Consider the following 19,552-nt stretch of genomic DNA (forward strand, 5'->3'; position numbering starts at 1 on the left):
TTGACAGGCATCCACACACTGTAACACGGCTCACATACAAATATCTGGTCTCACAAACACACACACAGCACTGCTCATTTATACTGTATATGGTGGTAAGAAGAAAATCTCAACAGATATACTGTATATTCTCTCTTTCCTTTACACAAAAAAGTTCCCTGTTTTTCATGTGAAAAAAAAAAGTGAAGGAGAGACCGAAAACTGGAACAGGGAGAAAAGCAAATAAGTGGGAGGGAAAGAGAATGCAAAGAGAGAAATGAGGTGTGTGTGTGTGAGAGAGAGAGAGAGAGAGAGAGAGAGGGAGATGAGGTGAGGAGGCGGAGAGATGAGAGGCGAGGGAGGGAGTAATGTAGACAGGGAGGGTGGAGAAGAGAGGGATAAGCCACACTTGGATGAAGGATTCCAGTGGAGTGAGGAGGGACTTCCAAGTGTTGGATCAGGGACACTAAACTACAGGTCTGTGGTCCTTCATACTGGACAGAAGAGCAACTGATGAAGAGATGGACAGATGGAATCAGGAGGAGCACCAGGCCTGGGGCTGACACACACTGCCATGACCTCTCCATCTGGCTGTTTAACCTAATCTGAACCTCTTGAGGACTGCTACAGGACGGATGACTGACTGACGTCCAGCAGAAGTTGGAGGGAGTTCACGATGGATATATACAAATGTTTGAGCGTACTTTTATTCGCTCTTCCTCCACAAGGTAAATGATTTCCCTTTCTGACAGTTGCAGATGATTCACCTCTCATTTTCTCTATCAGCATAAGGGACTGTGTGAAAATTATTAGGGGAGGGGAGAAAAGATGCAGTATCAGAAAAGGGGGAGAGTTATGTATTTTAAATGTTTGCTCAAGGGAGGCTGGTCTTTGTTTATTGGGAGAACATGGGATGGTGTTTAAACTTTTACATCAAAAATTATATATTTCTTTGTTCATTTTGGGTAATATATTAATATTGCAAACCAAAAGTTGATGCCTTTGTCCCAGATCTGTAATATAAGTTTTACTTCAAAAGCAGAGATAGGCTGCATTTTGTCTATTTCGTTATGTTTATGCTATGTAGGGCTATCACGATATCAGATTTTCACTACACGATTATCGTGGCCAATATGTGATAACAATATTATCGCAATATATGTAGAAAATTTGAAAAATAATAATAATAATTAGGGCTGTCAATCATTGAAATACTAAATACTATCGCATGATTGTCCATAGTTAATCGCACATTTTTTATCTGTTCAAATTGCACCTTAAAGGGAGATTTGTCAAGTATTTAATATTCTTATCAACATGGGAGTGGGCAAATATGCTGCTTTATGCAAATGTATGTATACATATTATCAATTAACAACACTAAACAATAACAAACATTATCCAGAACAATAACAGGTACTGCATTTAGCATAAAAAATATGCTCACATCATAACATGGCAAACTCAAGCCCAACAGGCAACAACAGCTGTTGACTATAACTTGCCCCGAATTACATGTGATTATCATAAAGTGGGCATGTCTGTAAAGGGGAGACTCGTGGGTACCCATAGAACCCATTTTCATCATATATTTTGAGGTCAGAGGTCAAGGGAGTCTTTTGAGAATGGCTATGCCAGTTTTTCCTCGCCAAAATTTTGCACAAGTTTGGAGCGTTATTTAACCTCCTTTGCGACAAGTTAGTATGACATGTTGGCACCAATGGATTCCTTAGTTTTTTCAGTTTCATAAGATGCCAGTATCTTCTCTCTAGATAAAAATTTAGCCCGCTACAACCTAAAAATCACAAGTTGCGTTAATATGTTAAAGAAATTAGTGGCGAGATCAATTAAAATTTGCGTTAACGCGTTATTATTGCGTTAACTTTGACAGCCCTAATTGTTTTTCATTAATTTTGTGTGTAAATATTGCGCTGCTCAAGTCAATCAGCACCACCAAAGTTGATGCCTGGTCCCAGATGTGTAAGAATTTTCACTTCAAAAGTAGAGACGCTGCATTTGGTCTATTTTTGTTATGTTTACGCCATGTACGGCTATCACCATATCAGATTTTCACTACACGATTATTGTGGACAAAAGATTTCACAATAATGATAATTATTGCGGTATCTATAGAAAATGAAAAAAATAACAATAATAATAATAATGTGATCAGTCAAATTCATTTTTAACTTTGTTTATTGTGTGCTTTTTCTCATTTTTGTTTATGTTTGCAAATTAATTACACTCTAAATATGAGTGTATAGGGGTGGAGAGAGAGTCTGTAACCATATCTGTATATATAAAATGATTTAAGAGGCACTGGATTATTTACACAATAATTATTATATATGTATTATTGATATATGATATCAATATTTAATTTTAAAATATCATGGTTATGGTCAATAGGACTATATTGCGACACCCCTAATGCCATGTATTAATTTGAGATATTAAAGGGAGGGTGTTGCAGGGTTCAAAAGAAAATATATAGCATGGCAGTGGATCTTTTTTTCTTCTTTTTTTTATAAAAATAAAATATAAGATTCAGCCCCCCTCTCCCACCCCATTAATTTGTGTACAGTCCCTAATGAAGCTCTAGTCCTAGTATTGCATTAGAAAGGCAAGGATTTTTTTTTTCTGAATGCCTATCTGAACACAGTCACTGACACAAACACGCAACCTTCAAGACACAAAAACTTTGTTATTTTCTATAGTTTTCATTGGACACGGAGGTGGAAACTGCCTCCGTTGCTAAGTGACCTGGTAACAAGCTTTTGTCTGAGCGGGTAGTACTTGTATAGAAAGTGATATTTGCTGCTCATGTATTATTGGCCTCTGAGAGAACATTGATCAAATGAGGACAGAACTGGGTCTAGTAGCTCTGACACATCATCGCTATAATTAAGCAGGATGAAACTGTTTGGTTTGTGATTTGCATAACTGAAAATATCAGCTAATAAACATCACTAGAAATGAAATTGGCTTTTTGTACCACATTTTATTAACTTTCCTGGATGTTTTACATAATTAGTTTTGTTTCATTTTGATTGCCTCCATGAATAAATATAAGAACAATACCAGCAGCATTAGAAGCCTCCAGTGGAATGGCATGCTTTAAAGCAGCAGTAGGCTGATTGGAGCAAATATGACTGAAAAAAGTTATTTTTGTGCTCCTAATGGCATCTGCAAGATTTCACAGAACGGAGGAAAACAACCAATCAGAGCCGAGCTGGAGCCTTGCCGTCTCTGAGCAGCTGTCAATCACTCGCGAACTCCGATCAAACGGTCAAACTGGGCCACACTGATCAAAGATGAATTCATATTCTGTTACTGTAATGCCTATTTCTTGCGTAAAATGTTTTCAGAAACATATTTTATGTGAGAATATCCATTTCCTACTCCTTTAAAGCAGCAGTAGACAGAATGTTTTTGGCACCATTGGGCAAAAATTCCATAATAATCTTTCAGCATATTGTAATTCAAGTGTTCTGAGAGAAAACTAGACTTCTGCACCTCCTCATGGCTCTGTTTTCAGACTTTGGCCAATCACAGGTCATTTCAGAGAGAGAGCGTTCCTATTGGCTGGTCATTCAACGGAGGCAGCTGTCAATCACTCCGATCAGAATGTCAAACTAGGCAGTGCGTGATCAAATATGAATCAATATTCTGTTACGGTAATGCCTATTTCTCACGTAAAATGTTTTCAGAAACCAACACACAAACATATAAAACTAAAACATATTTTAGTGTACTGTTAACCTGTAAAATTCGAAAGTTTGGCCGCCATGTTGAGATCAGTTGAGGAAATACCAAGCACCACCAACCAGCCGCAGCAAACTTTCTCATTTTACAGCTAAACAGTGCACTACAAGATGTTTCTGAAAACATTTTACGTGAGAAATAGGCATTACAGTAACAGAATATTAATTCATATTGATCAGCGCCGCCTAGTTTGACCGTTTGATCGGAGTTTGTGGGTGATTGACAGCTGCCTCTGTTGAATGGAACGCTCTCTCTCTCTCTGAAACGACCTGTGATTGGCTAAAGTCTCCGGTCACAGGCTAGATTTTTTTAAAGCATGAAAACAGAGCCATGAAGCGGTGCAGAAGTCTAGTTTTCTCTCAGAACACTTGAATTACAATATGCTGAAAGGTTATTATGGATTTTTTTGCCCAAAGATGCCAAAAACATTCTGCCTACTGCCACTTTAAATGAGTAGGAACTGGACGTACTCACAAAAATGGGAAGAAAGTTGAGTAATTACTGTATATTATATGACAGCCGACTGGAATGAAAAGGTTCAGGTTTCTCTGTTCTGTGACCGGTAACATCACAGTCTGTACCTTTGCTATTCATAGTGTCCAGTAAAGCACATTGTACTGAAGTATACTCATCCAACAGTTACCTACTTTCCCCTGCACACATTACTGCTCTGACCCACACATTGTCAAAGTCACGTCACCCTGCGAGCTCCCAAATCTAAACCCATTAGTTGCGAGGCTGCTTTAGAATCTACTGGAGCTCCCCTCTTTATTTAATATCAGCTGCGTTCGACAGATATCGCTCTACGGTGATGTGATGAAACGGAGGTACCCGTGTCGGTTTCTTTCATCTGGAAACGCAGAGACATTTCAAGGTTGTTGAGCGTCTGGACATGTCAAACACATTCAGGTAGAAAAGAAAGTAAAGACGTGGGAGGAGGGGGGGCAAATAAACTATATCCATTTAATAAGATATTGATCCGAAGCCGTTACAAACTGAGGATGCCCGTTTTCAGGCAACTGAAGGACAGCCCATCAGCTTTGATTGAGTGGGAAGGAAAAGCCGAGAGGGAGGCCGGCAGCATGACAACAACACCTGTCCCTGTTGTAAGAAGACAAGTTACAACAGCAGAGATTCTTTGTCTAAGATAGATAGACGGATAGATGGACAGATGGACGGATGGATAGATGGATAGACGGATAGATGGATAGGCGAATAGATGGATGGACAGAGAGATGGATGGATGGATGGACAGAGACGGATGGATGGATGATATAGAGATTGATAGAGGGGTCGATTGGTGGATGGATGGATGATAGATGGGTAGATGGATTGAGGGATAGACGGATGAATAGAGGGATTGACAGAGACGGATGGATGGATGATAGATGGATAGACAGATGGATAGATAGAGGGGTTGACGGATGGATAGATAGATGGAGAGAGGGATGGATGGATGGATGGATGGATGGAAGGACAGAGACGGATGGATGGATGATGTAGGGATTGATAGAGGGGTCGATGGATGGATGATAGATAGATGGATAGAGGGATCAACAGAGACGGATGGACTGATGGATGGATGATAGATGGATAAACAGATGGATGGATAGAGAGGTCGACGGATGGATGGATGGATGGATGGAGGGATGGATGGATAGATGGAGAGAGGGATAGATGAATAGACAGATGGATAGAGGGGTCAATGGATGGATGGATAGAGGGATCGACAGAGAGGGATGGATGGATAGATGGATAGATGGATCGATAGACGGATAGACAGAGAGATGATAGACGGATGGATGGATGGATGGATGGATGGATGGATGGATGGATGGATGGATGGATGGATGGATGGATGGATGGATGGATGGAGAGACGGATGGATGGATGGATGGATGGATGGATGGATGGATGGATGGATGGATGGATGGATGGATGGATGGATGGATGGATGGATGGATGATAGATGGAGAGACGGATAGATGATAGATGGATAGAGCGGTTGACAGATGGATAGACAGATGGATGGATAGATGATAGACGGATGGATGGGTAGACGGATAGATAGACAGACAGATGGATAGATGGATAAACGGATAAACGGATAGATAGATAGCGTTCCTGTGCATTCACATGATTCAAGTTATAATGACATAATACAAAACGCCCCCCAGCTTCGGTACAATTAATATTTTGTATATTAAGCAATAGACACTATATTCAACACAACGCTCCACACACAAGTAAGACATTGAAAGATGCTATAGTGCCAGGCATAATGAAATATCAGCCAGGCTTGTGGTGAAACTGAGTCCCAGCCTATGATGAATTACTGTGCCATTGAATTACCTGCACAGACGCACAATGTCCAGAATAGAAAAAAAAATGCCTGATTGAATATGAAAACAGGATTGGAATACAAAGGACACCGTGCTGTACGAGTCCCGGGACCATCCTCGTCTCTTTAATTGTTCCGAGACCTTGTTAGGTCATCCTCGGTGCGGGGGGGTTGGGGTGGGGGTTGAGTTGCTCCATCAGAGCGGCCGTGGGCAGAGAGACACCGAGGCAGAGAGGGTGAGCGGGGGCGAGGGCGGGATGAGACGTCTCGACAGATCGCTCCATCAGCACGTCTGCTCGGAGACACAACGGATGTCCTCAGACTCGGATTTGTGCTTCCGCTTTTCCCTTCTCACATCCCCCCCCCCCCCCCCCCCACCACACCCTCACCCTCATCACTCTGATACAGTCCTCTGTAACCATACGCCACCTGTATAATAGAGGTCACCCTCCTTTTAGATTGCACTCTGTACAGTGAATTCTTCATGATGGCATGGATCAGTTTAATCCATTATAGATGAATGTATTGTAGATGGTAGAAAATATATTCGGCATTAAAATTATGCATTTGAAATCATGTTTTCCATTTCAAATATGAACGTGCAAAAAGAGAAACAATTCAAGCTGGTTCTAAGTCTATCAAAGGCCACTGTCATAAATGAGCACAAAGGAGTAGCAAAATGAACCTATATGTGCATTTATATGCAGTCTTAAAGCAGCAATATAGACATAGATTAAAAAAAGTTATTTTTATAAAACAGTCACTATATCCTGACAATAGTGTATGAGACAGGTAATCTGAAAAAAATTATGTTCCTCTATATCCTCCGGTGCTCCTAACGGCATCTGCAAGATTTCAAAGACCGGAGGAAAACAACCAATCAGAGCCGAGCTGGAGCCCTGCCGTCTCTGAGCAGCTGTCAATCACTCGTGAACTCCGATCAAACGCTAAAACTACTCAACGCTGATCAAATATGAATTCATATTCTGTTACTGCAATGCCTATTTCTCACATGAAATGTTTTCAGAAACATCTTGTAGTGTTCCGTTTAGCTGTAAAATGAGAAAGTTTGGCCGCCATGTTGAGATCTTTTGCGGAAATACCAAGCACCGCCCACCAGCCGGAGCAAACTTTCTCATTTTACAGCTAAACAGTACACTACAAGATGTTTCTGAAAACATTTTATGCAGAAATAGGCATCAAAGTTACAGAATATTGATTCATATTTCAGTGCTGCCTAGTTTGACCGTTTGATCGGAGTTTTTGAGTGATTGCCTTCATTGAATGAATAGCTGAAATGACCTGTAATTGGCTAAAGTCTCTCGCCACGGGCTAGATATTCTAAAGCCTGATTCCAGAGCCACGAGGAGGAGCAGAAGTGTAGTTTGTTCTCAATCTTGAATTACGATATGCTGAAAAGTTATTATGGAATTTTTGCCCCATGATGCCAAAAATATTCTGCCTTAAATGACACATTAGGGCTAAAAAGAAAAACGGCCATGTCATTAGTGTAAGCTCTCCTTGTGGGTCTAATCTCTTCTTCTCTCCCCTCAGCTTGTTACCAAGTTGGACCTCGTGCCCACGCTGAAGAGAGGCTGCTCCAGGATCTGTTCGCACATTACAATAAGCTCTCCCGGCCTGTGGAAAACACTTCAGACACAGTGCTAGTCCACTTTGGACTGTCTATTGCCCAGCTTATTGATGTGGTGAGTAAAACCACCAACCCATATCACTATTAAAATCTAACTGATATTCAATTGCATTTGTTTACTGCTACAGGCAGCATACATATCTGCTCCGTGAATCACTTGCCCTGAGGTCTCCTCTGAGGAAAATATGAGGAACCAAAAGGAAAAAAAATGAAACGATTTCTTTGTTTCCTATTGCTTCATTTTAAACCATCATTAAACCACCGTTCTACCATAGCAACCCAGTCGCCAGAAATTAAGTTGGCATTGTACGTTTCTGCAAACCACGGATACGTTGAATGTCAACATTTCTGTACCAAAAATGTGTTTCATAAATACACTTCATTTCAGCATTTATGCTTGCAGAAACGCACAATGACACGCAGTTAACATTTTGAAATGATTGGTTAGGTTTAGGCAACCAAACTACTTCGTTGTGGTTTAAAAAAAAGATCACGGGGCTGACGATACTAAACAGCTCACGTGACTCACTGGACTGAGGATACCGACGAGTCATGTGACTAAAGACTGACATGACAAAATTAGTCAACATTACTTTTAGTTTCACATTGGACACAAACACCGGTCTCCTGGTTGAAAGTCATGTGACTGTTTGACCCATCCACCATCCCGCCCACACCCACCCTGAACAGACTCTCACGCTAATACTACGTCACTTGCTCCGACCGTCGAATAACGCTGCGGGTGATTTACATTTGAGTTAGTTGAGAACCCGGTGCGTCACATAACATTGCTAAAGGGTGCCTCCATGCGACGGTTTCCAGTGCCGTGGGGCACTCAGCAAACGGTGGTATTTGACGAGTTGTGAGTGGGAACGGGTTGAGTTGTGGCGGGGGTTGGCGTTAGCGGTTAGTTGCACACTGTTAGCCCTGTAGCGGAGCTGAAGAGAGTAAATGCACTCACAAACGCGCATGACATCACATCAGTTGGATTTTCCCAAAAAAACAGCCCGCATTCTTCACATTAAAAGCAGTCTACAGGTTGAAGAAAGTCGAAGAAGGTTTAATTTTTTAGGGTCGGTTACAACCTGGAAATAAAAAAATGATTAAAACATGTTTATACATTTAAAAACTTAGATACAGTCCCTTTAAATCCCTCCCTGTTAATACCAAAGTACTGTGGTAGTAACAAAAATATATTGAACAGATGTGGTTATTTAACTGCTAGGATTAGAAAATCACAGAGCTGTACGCCTGCTTACTTAAGCAGTGACCTTTGCACTGAACACACTCACACACAACTCCAAACTTGAATGTTTTATAAAGATTGTCAGAATACTATAACATTAGGTTAAAAAAAACGATTAAAAAAGAGTTTATATGTGTAAAAACTTACATACAGTCCCCTTAAACAGCATGTATCACTTCCCTCTGTTCAGATGCTGCCTTGAAAAGTTGATTTATGATTATGAATGTTATGTTATGATGGTGTTGGTGCAATGCAGTTGTGTAAATGATATATTTTCCATTGTACTCTCTAAGTATTATGTATTGTATTCATTATGATCATACTAGCAGCCAGCTCAAAGCTACACCAGGAAAAGGGAGATAAATCTAAATTTACAGATCACTTATCAGCGGAAATGAAACCACAACGGAAGAGATTGGATTATTTTCCCAAATTAAATTCAGTTGTCAAGTATGCTAACACTGGCAATAAATATTCAAACCCAGACTCAGCGGATATCAACAAAATAACATCTTCAATCTCTCTTACCTCTTGTCTTATCTTTGCATCACAGACACAAATTTATGTTGCAGGCGTAGTCTGTTGACTAAGTTAGAAGCGTTTTATAAGGCCTCTAACTGCTATTTGGAGCCATGCAAAGTTGCCCGGTGCAGCTTCAAGATTGAATATGTGCAGCCTGCATCGCTACGTGGGATGATTCCCCAGGTTCTGTTTTTGACATACAATTAGGTGACAGTGCTTGCTCCACATGCCTGGTAGTGAGAGTCAGCTCTTGGTGAAGTCATCTTCTCCTATAGTGGGTTTTCACTGACTGCTGTGTCTTAGATGTTGCAGGGAAAGAGCTGGAGAGAGCAGCTTGCCAGCAGTGGCAGGAAAGCAACAGACACAGTACAATGAGGGTGTCTTTGCACAAAGCACTGCCTAATGTTTTTTTTTCATGGTGCATTACACAACTAATCTGTCTTTCTAAATAGAGGGTATGCACTATGCTCTATAACTGATTCTTGAATATGGAGGACAAAACCTGCCAAAATCAAATGTAAATGAATAAATGACTTGATAAATAAATAAATGAATAAATGTCATTAAATGTGGCAAAAATAATATAAAAAATACATGTAGCCATTAATTAATTGATAACATTTGACATAAATGGATATTTCTGTTTTTATTTATTTATCTTTCTATTAATTTGCTTATTTAGTTACTCTTCTGTTCAATTTTCCCTTTTATTTATTTATAATATTTTTACTATATGTATATGTAATATATGTATTTATGTTTGCATTCAAATTTATTTTATATTTATTTTTAAATGCATGTATTTTTATGTATTTTTGCATTTATTTATTCATTTATTTCTGCACAATTTCCCTTCGCATTTCACCACTTATTTATGTCTCCAAACTTATTTATTTCAGTATTCTTTTCTTTATACATTTCTTTTTACATTTCTTTATGCATTCCTTCCTCATTAAGCAAATAAGGGGGCTGATTTTTTATTTTGGCAGGTTCCGTCCTCCGTAGTTGAGCGCATGTAGCAGCTTTTAAAAAAAAAAAAATGACTAGGAAATGAATGAAATTGTACCTACGTGATGAATGTCACAATGTTTTTCTCTTCTGTTTACATGAAATAAGGATGAGAAGAACCAGATGATGACCACAAACGTCTGGGTCAAGCAAGTATGTAATGATGAGAGATAAAAACATATCCTGAAGATACAGTCTACTATAAAGCTACAGTATATAAATATGATCAATATTTTCCTACAGGAATGGAACGATTACAAACTCCGCTGGAACCCAGAGGAATACGAAAATGTCACCTCTATCCGTATTCCCTCAGAGATCATCTGGAGGCCCGACATTGTCCTCTACAACAAGTGAGTCTGTGTCAACAGCTTGTTTTTCATGTGAAGAATTTGTATTCTGGGATCTTAAATGTCGCCACATTCAAGGCAAAAATAATCACGTAGCAAGTAATGTTCACATTTTGATGATTTAATTCCAACAGATGGTATGACTGGAGGGAAAGCTTGGAGATTCTGCTGTTGTGCCAACCACATTGTCCTGTGCCAATGTCGTGAAGTAATTTAGTTAAAATAAATGTGAACAAGGTCAGCCTAATGGATGCGGTTACAAACAAAACTCGGTACATCGTACAAAGCAATACATTAGGCTGGGAATTAGAAGATGAAATGTAATTGGATGTTTTAAAGGGCCTAAGATGAGATGCATCCGGTAGACCTGTATTTTTTTCACTCTAAATAAGGGAAATCGGCTAATATGAAAAACTATATCAGAAACTGTCCCAAAACTGTCAATTTCACGTCATTATACAAGCATGATTTTGCTTTCTCGTTATGAAATATCTGAGGGTCAGTCATGGTATGGCAACTTTATTTGTAAAGAACGTTTCAAGCAAGGGGTATTTCAAAGTCCTTTACTTAAGATGCTGACTAAAACAGCAAAATGACATGAAATTGCATTTAAAGAGAAAAAGAAAAGAACAGAGTTTTTTTTATCCTGAAACTATTTCATGATTTAAAGCAGCAGTAGGCAGAATATTTTTTGGCATCATTGGGCAAAAATTCCATAATAACCTTACAGCATATTGTAATTCAAGTGTTCTGAGAGAAAACTAGACTTCTGCACCTCCTCATAAAATCTAGTCCGTGACGGGAGATTTTGGCCAATCACAGATCATTTCAGAGAGAGAGCGTTCCTATTGGCTGTTCATTCAACGGAGGCAGCAACATCTTGTAGTGTACTGTTAAGCTGTAAAATGAGAACGTTTGCTCTGGCTGGTGGGCGGTGCTTGGTATTTCCTCAACAGATCTCAACATGGCGGCTGTGTCACAAACTTTCTAATTTTACAGATAAACAGTACACTACAAGATGATTCTGAAAACATTTTACGTGAAAAATAGGCATTAGAGTAACAGAATATTGATTCATATTTGATCAGCGCTGCCTAGTTTTGACCGTTTGATCAGAGTTTGCGAGTGATTGACAGCTGCTCAGAGACGGCAAGGCTCCGGCTCGGCTCTGATTGGTTGTCTGCCTCCGGTCTGTGAAATCTTGCAGTTGCCATTAGGAGCACCGGAGGACACCAGAGGAACATGATTTTCTTCATATTACCTGTCTCATGTACTACTGTCAGGATATAGTGACCGTTTTATAAAGATATCCTTTTTTAATCATATTTGGTCCAACCTGCCTACTACTGTTTTAAGGGTTTAGCTTTCTTAGTCTTTGTAAAGACTTGAGCAGCAGAGTTCAGACTGAGCCGGATTCTTTAATAATTGCCATATTGTTGTGTTGGTAAAAGGCTGTTGTTGTTATTGTCTTGATGTGGCTGTTGAATTTATGTCTTGTTTCTATGACTACACTAAAATATCTGACTTAAATTTAACTTTATTGTAATACTGGATCAGACTAAAAGGCAACATGCATTGGCTCTTCAGTGGTCTTTATTAGGTCAAAACACCGGTTTACATTCTTCACGTACTGAAGCTAATTGCATCAAGGTGGACAGATGACTAGATCAGAGCATGAGCTGATGCAGGAAGTAATGGGTGGGGCTCAGGTGTGTAACGGCAGGGCTGGAATGACGGGTGGATTTCAACAAAGATTGATCAGATTATAAAGGCAGGAGATGAGAGAGAGAGAGGAGGATGGGGCAGCTGTCGCCATGACAGTTTTCAGAGATTAGATCACTGACTTCCAGTATTTCTTCTTAGTGTGCCAAATTACACTTTTGTTTTATTGTTATTTACACAGCGCTGCACATCCAATCCTTTATTTGCTTGGTTGAAACAACCACGTAAATGTGAGTGTCATCGGTATACATATATGAACACATATTGTGTCTTTGGCAAATTTGAGCCAATACAAGCATGTAGAGGGTGAGTAAAAGAAGAGAAAATAAACTTGAATCATAGTAAATAATTCTCCAATGATGTTCTCCTGTTGAAATAGTCATTTTTGGAAGAACATCGTGATGTAAAAGTAAGCAGTTTGTTTCCTTTGCACTTGTCACATAAAAAAGTCTTCAGTCAATCATTCAAATAAAATAACTATTAGTTTGTAGTTACTGGAAGTCATTGCTTGTAATAAGAACTATTTAATTTTGCTTTATGAATAACTTCAGTGCTTGTGCTTAGTGCTAGTTAGGTGTTCACTTTAGTAAGTGGTTAACAAGACTCGGTCAAAACCGAGTACATGGCTGTACCGGGTATGGTCAGTCGGTGAATTTGTGGCTAAATTGTTACACAAATAGTCAGTGGTCATGTCTATAATATTATATCCAGCGGTACATGTCCACCAGGTCCGGCGCGGACACTAGGGGACACGCTGCTCCACTCAACCTCAGCCATTCAAGCGGTGACTTAACCTATCGTGGGATGCACCTGATTGGTCCCTGGTTTTCCGCTTGCTGTTTCAAACAGGAAACAACATGGCGGCCTGCTCGTAAACTTTCTGTTATTCCGTTTAAACAATCCACCAAAATCTACTTCTGAAAACATTTTAAACAAGAAATAAGCTATGCCACTGCTGAATTTCGTTTCATTTTAGAACTAGATTGCCTAGTTTCACAGCTTGGTCCAAGTTTCGTGAGCCGGACGTGTTGCACTGGACGGTGTCATTTGCATAAAGGACTGTTCCCCGCCTTTTCATTTTGAAAGAGCAGCGGCCAATGAGGAAACTCCAACACTCGGCCGAGTTTTGTCATCTAAAAGTATTGCTTGAAGAAATTGTCCAGAATTAAAGTCTTGTAATGCAACTCTTGATAACGGTAAAATTGTAAAGTACATTTTGAGAATATTTTCCACTCTTATATCCTGTTCTTTATTTGCAGTGCTGATGGCGACTTTGCGGTGACTCACCTCACGAAGGCACATCTGTTCTATGACGGTCAGATAAAGTGGATGCCGCCGGCCATTTACAAGTCGTCGTGCAGCATAGATGTCACCTTTTTCCCTTTTGACCAGCAAAGCTGCAAGATGAAGTTTGGCTCGTGGACCTATGACCGCGCCAAAATCGACCTGATCAGCATGAACAGCGACGTGGACCAGATGGACTACTGGGAGAGCGGCGAGTGGGTCATTGTCAATGCGGTGGGCAAGTACAATACCAAAAAGTACGAGTGCTGCACAGAGATCTACGCAGACATCACTTACTACTTCATCATCCGGAGGCTACCGTTATTCTACACCATTAACCTCATCATCCCCTGTCTTCTTATCTCCTGTTTGACTGTGCTGGTGTTTTATCTGCCATCGCAATGTGGAGAGAAGATCACCTTGTGTATCTCAGTGTTACTGTCCCTAACGGTGTTCCTCCTGCTGATCACAGAGATTATACCGTCTACATCACTGGTGATTCCACTGATTGGTGAATATCTGCTCTTCACCATGGTCTTTGTCACACTCTCCATCGTAATTACCGTCTTTGTGTTAAACGTACACCACCGATCACCACAAACCCATGGCATGCCTCACTGGGTGCGGAGAGTATTCTTGGACATGGTGCCTCGAGTCCTCTTCATGAAGCGTCCGCCGGGCACAGCCAAGCAGAACTGCAAGAAGCTCATCGAGATGCTGCACCGTCCTACCACCATATCTGCAACAGGCAACTCGTTGGCCTATTGGACAGGATTGGAGACAGGGTTGAGACAGATGGGCCAGGTAGAGAAAACTCTCCCAAAAACTCCATCCGACAGTCCAAGCATCCTTGTCTGCTCACCCTCTCCACCCTCTTCCCCTCTTGAGGACCGCAACGAGGATGATCACCCGCTGAACGCCAACATTTTCTGCCGGTCCACATCCGGTCAGTATTCAGTTCTCTCCGAGAAACAACCATCACGGGGACACAACTCCGCAGCCTCGTCTTCTTCCCAATTGTCCTTGCCCCCAACTTTGCCACTGGGTCCGGTCCGCAGCCTATCCAGGGAAGAACCAAATACACTGGCCCCGAATGGTCGCTCCCACAGCGTAGAGCAAATGTCTGACCAACAGAATGAGCTTCCTCAGCTAGCTGGGCATCGATGTCGCTCCCGCAGCTTCCAGTATTGCTGTCTGCATGATGAAGGGCCTGGACTCTTGGCAATCGCAGGGTGGATGAAGAAACAAGCCCCTATAGATCACCTAGCCGGAACCCTCACAGTTGAGTCCACTAGAGACGCGAGTACCCAACAGGACACCTTGGTTCCAACTATTTCCCCAGCTATGCAACGGGCCATAGAGGGAGTTCAATACGTCGCTGATCATCTCAGGGCAGAGGATGCAGATTTTTCAGTGAGTTGAAATTATCTTTACTTAAAGGACCCATATTGTAAAAAGTGAGATTGTCATGTCAGTTATAGTGTAAAACAGGTTTAAGTGCTATATAAATAATGTGAAAGTATTGAAACGTTCAAAATACGGAGAAATACACAAAGCCCGTATTCAGAAATTGTGAGTTTGAAACAAGCCGTCAGGATTTCTGTCCATTTGTGATGTCACAAATATACAATATTTAGACCATTACACAGCTTTAAACGTAAACATACTTAATGTGTCCCAGTTTATTTCCGGTTGCAGTGTATGTAAATGAAATCAGCTGACAGGAAGTAAACATGGACCCAAACTTGCCTAGCAATGCAATTCCATTGCAATTCCATTGAAATGAGCTAAAAAGGAGCGTTTCAGACAGAGGGTGAATACAGGAATATTCAGGCGGACAGTATGAGGAAAGTAAAGGTTTTTTTTTAACATTAAAGCATGTAAACATGAAACACAAAATACAAGTATGAACCTGACAATGAGCATAATATGGGACCTTTAAGTAATCAGTAAAGCAATGGTAATGACATAATAGTGTCTGGATGTTAATGTAGCGCTCATATTTGGGAAAAATGTTTAACGGAGCTCCTTGTAACTCAATGTGGCTTAAATGAGTTTGTGAGATTAAATATTTTTTAGGGCTGTCAAGGTTAACGCAATAATAATGCGTTAATGCAAATTTGTTTTAACGCCACTAATTCTTTAACGTATTGACGCAACTTGCGATTTTTAGGTTGTAGCTGGCTCCGTTTTAAAGCTAGAGGGAAGATACTGGTATCAAACTAGAAATCCTAAGGAATCCATTTGTACCAACCATGTCATCCTAGGTTGTCTTGAAGGAGGCTAAATAACACTCCCAACTTGCAAAACATTTTGGCGAGCAAAAACTGGCATGGCCATTTTCAAAGGGGTCCCTTGACCTCTGACCTCAAGATATGTTAATGAAAATGGGTTCTATCGGTACCCACGAGTCTCCCCTTTACAGACATGCCCACTTTATGATAATCACATGCAGTTTGGGGCAAGTCATAGTCAAATCAGCACACTGACACACTGACAGCTGTTGTTGCCTGTTGGGCTGCAGTTTGCCATGTTATGATTTGAGCATATTGTTTACGCTAAATGCAGTACTTGTGAGGGTTTTCTGGACAATATCTGTCATTGTTTTGTGTCAGTAATTTACAATAATAAATATATATGTACATTAAAGCAGCATATTTGCCCACTCCCATGTTGATAAGAGTATTAAATACTTGACAAATCTCCCTTTAAGGTAAATTTTGAACATAAAAAAATGTGCGATTAATTTGTGATTATTCACGATTAAATAATCGATTGACAGCCCTAATATTTTTGGATCCCCTCAGCACATGCAATAGGGCTGTCACCTGAAATATTAACTACTATTTTAATGAGGAAAAAAATAATATTCAATCTGTAATCATCTGTACGAATTCCAAATTCAGTGTATAAGCGCAACGTAATCCAACCGTAAGTTACTACAACGTCTGTTCGACGAATTGTCGTAAAACTTACTTACATTGCATAATAAATAGTTTCCCACAGCAAATGGCCATCAGAAAAGTGACAATTTACTGAGAATTTGCCTCACTTTTGTTGTTATGTCATACTGCTGGTCTTTAGTTTTGACAGCGTAAAAAAGTTACATAACTTGTCTTTATCGCTTTGAAATACAACAGTGAAAATTTTTATTAGCAAACTGCCAAGCAGCAAAAAGCTTTTTTTTAAGTATACAGTACTGATTCAGTGTTAATTGCTGTGTCGCTTGCCAAAAAAAATTAAAGCTGTCTTTGTAGAATGGGAGGAGAAGTTCAAAAATGTGTATAATTATTCTAAAAAGGTTATTGCATTCATTGACACCAGTCATTGTCAACACTACAATGTACTTTCTTTCACTACAAAAGGCCCGTCTTTGAAACAATGGGATCTCTGTAATTTGACCTTGAATTTTTTATAAGACAGACGAGCAAGAATTGACTGACATTTAGGCGATAGCTGCCTCATAATGAAAAAATCAGCCATTCGAGAGAAATCAATCAAGGGTGAAAACTGACAGCTGGTAAAAAGAAAGGTGGTGTGGTGTGAAATTTGAAATGTCCCTATCTGTTGTGTCTCTTCTCTGCTATAGGTGAAAGAAGACTGGAAGTATGTGGCCATGGTCATTGACAGGATTTTCCTCTGGATGTTTGTAATGGTGTGTATACTGGGATCAGTGGGACTCTTTCTCCCTCCGTGGCTGGCTGGAATGATCTAGACTCGAACACTTGACAGGAAGACACACTGTTTTATCTTGTAAAAAAAACGGTTTATTGTTCCTCTTTTTATTTTTCAAAGGATCTACAAGTCACACTCTTTGGTCTTGCACCAGGTTATCGAAAGGTTACTCACGGAGAAACGAGATGAAATATCTCTCATTGATTCCATTGGGCATATAAATTCTTTATGAGGGCAAAAGGCCAACAGCGAAAATATCCTTCCACACCACTCCATTTTGACATTGAGCTGTACAGCTCACGCTGTCACCTTCATTAAAAACCGAGAGTTTGACCAATTTACATCGGCAAAACCAAGACTCAGGAAAAGATTTTTTTTTATTTGGAGAATGCAAGATGTTTATAAGACTGTATAAGGTTTGGGTTAAATCTTAATTTGAACAATCTAACAACAATGTCAATGTTATAGTATCCTGACTTTTTTTTTGCTTAGGTAAGCACAGCTCTGTGATGTTCTAATCCTAGCAGTTATACATAAATATATCTATTCAATATTTCTTTTGTTACTACCACAGCACTTTGGTGTTAATATATCCAGTCATGCATAGCCCTTCCTCCCCTCAACCTGCAGCCCCCTTTAAAGGCAAGGGCACATTTTAATGTTTTCTATTGCTTGATAAATGAGTAGAATAGGAGTGGAATGATTGGCTTGATTTTCATTTATTTCTTTTTTTGTCAAGCATGATTTTTAAGCCCATAATCATGAATTTTAGGCATTGGTATTTAAAGTTAAAGGTGAATATCAATAAATAACTGCCACATTATTCTGGAGACATTTGTATTATCTTGAATAAAGAAAACCAGCCTCTGCACTGCATTCTACATTGTGTACCATGCGTCACATCTGACAGGAAACTGAATGCTTTCATACTGTAGCGCTGAAAAAAGAGAAAAAGGGAAGCTGTTCCTGATGCACACAGTGAGTTGTGGGTTTCAGGCTGTTGCAGATAGTGGAAGGAGTGAAATGTGTTGATGGGAAATGTTAATTCATACACCAATCACCAAGTTATCACATATTTTGATGTTAAAAATGTGGCACACCCATTACCATTCAAAGAAAAGTATTATTATTGTTATTATATACATGAGGCAGATTTTACAAGGACTATAAAGTGCTTCAGGGATGACATATTTTTGTCGGCCAACCAAGAAGTCAACATCGCCCTGGGTTCCCTCAACAAAAGCCAATGGGATTTTTCCATTGGGTTTTGGATTACTGCAGAAAATAAGCTCTGTGGCACACAGATGTTTATGATACTTAGATGTTTTGTTCAGCAAGATAATATTCACAAATTTTTTATGATCTTTGATACGTGAATGCAATCGGTCAAAAGTAAAAAGCTAATGTTAGGCTTTAAATGAACTACACCACGGTCGCGTGAGCGCGAGTATACACAACGAGGCTGAAAAGGTGGACGAGTCGACGTGATGACGTTTAGTAGTCTCATTTAGCCACTTGTTAGCAACCGCCTTTTTTTAAGACAAGTAAAAGCTTAAAAATTCACGAGTGGGGTATTTACTGACATATTTTATGTCGTAGAACAAAACGTTAAAATCTCTTCAGCTTGTGTTAACCACAGACCTTATTTCAGGCATCTAACTAAAAACCCATTGACTTCCAGACGAGGCAACCAGAAGTCCTAAAATTCAAACTAATTTCTGGGTTTTGGGACTCATTCCTGTAGCACTCTACTTTTTAAAAGCTCTGTTAATAACATCTCTTAGATATTGCCTGACTTTTGCTGCTTCACTTAATGAATCTTTCCAATGTCTGCAACAGCTAAAATGAACAGAATTTAAACTCACTAATGATTAGACCGTTAGTTCTGTGCAAAACTGTTACAACTATTAAGCAAACAATGAGCTCCTGGATGAAAGCCCTGTGTTTGTTAGACCCATCCACCTCCCCTCCTGTGTCTCTTTTGCTCTTTAAACTACGTCACCACAGCA

General features: G+C 39.9%; 1 protein-coding gene across 1 annotated transcript; it reads left to right on the forward strand.

The window, feature by feature from the left end:
- The first annotated feature begins 376 nt into the window (after nucleotides 1–376).
- LOC141772197 (neuronal acetylcholine receptor subunit alpha-4-like) lies at nucleotides 377–17,803 on the forward strand. The gene is made up of 6 exons (XM_074642948.1): nucleotides 377–707; nucleotides 7,640–7,791; nucleotides 10,621–10,665; nucleotides 10,756–10,865; nucleotides 13,844–15,281; nucleotides 17,458–17,803. The coding sequence occupies exons 1-6, from the start codon at nucleotides 656–658 to the stop codon at nucleotides 17,581–17,583; spliced, it is 1,923 nt and encodes a 640-aa protein (XP_074499049.1). The 5' UTR covers nucleotides 377–655; the 3' UTR covers nucleotides 17,584–17,803.
- The last annotated feature ends 1,749 nt before the right edge of the window (nucleotides 17,804–19,552 follow it).

Source organism: Sebastes fasciatus, chromosome 8, assembly GCF_043250625.1.
Source record: "Sebastes fasciatus isolate fSebFas1 chromosome 8, fSebFas1.pri, whole genome shotgun sequence".
Taxonomy (NCBI): Eukaryota; Metazoa; Chordata; class Actinopteri; order Perciformes; family Sebastidae; genus Sebastes; species Sebastes fasciatus.

Excerpts from the sequence above, each read along its gene's own strand:
- LOC141772197 (XM_074642948.1), top strand. The coding sequence starts at position 656 with ATGGATATATACAAATGTTTGAGCGTACTTTTATTCGCTCTTCCTCCA. Across the intron at positions 10,666-10,755 it reads CAAACGTCTGGGTCAAGCAA|GAATGGAACGATTACAAACT; the intron begins GTATGTAATGAT and ends ATTTTCCTACAG. Across the intron at positions 15,282-17,457 it reads CAGAGGATGCAGATTTTTCA|GTGAAAGAAGACTGGAAGTA; the intron begins GTGAGTTGAAAT and ends TCTCTGCTATAG.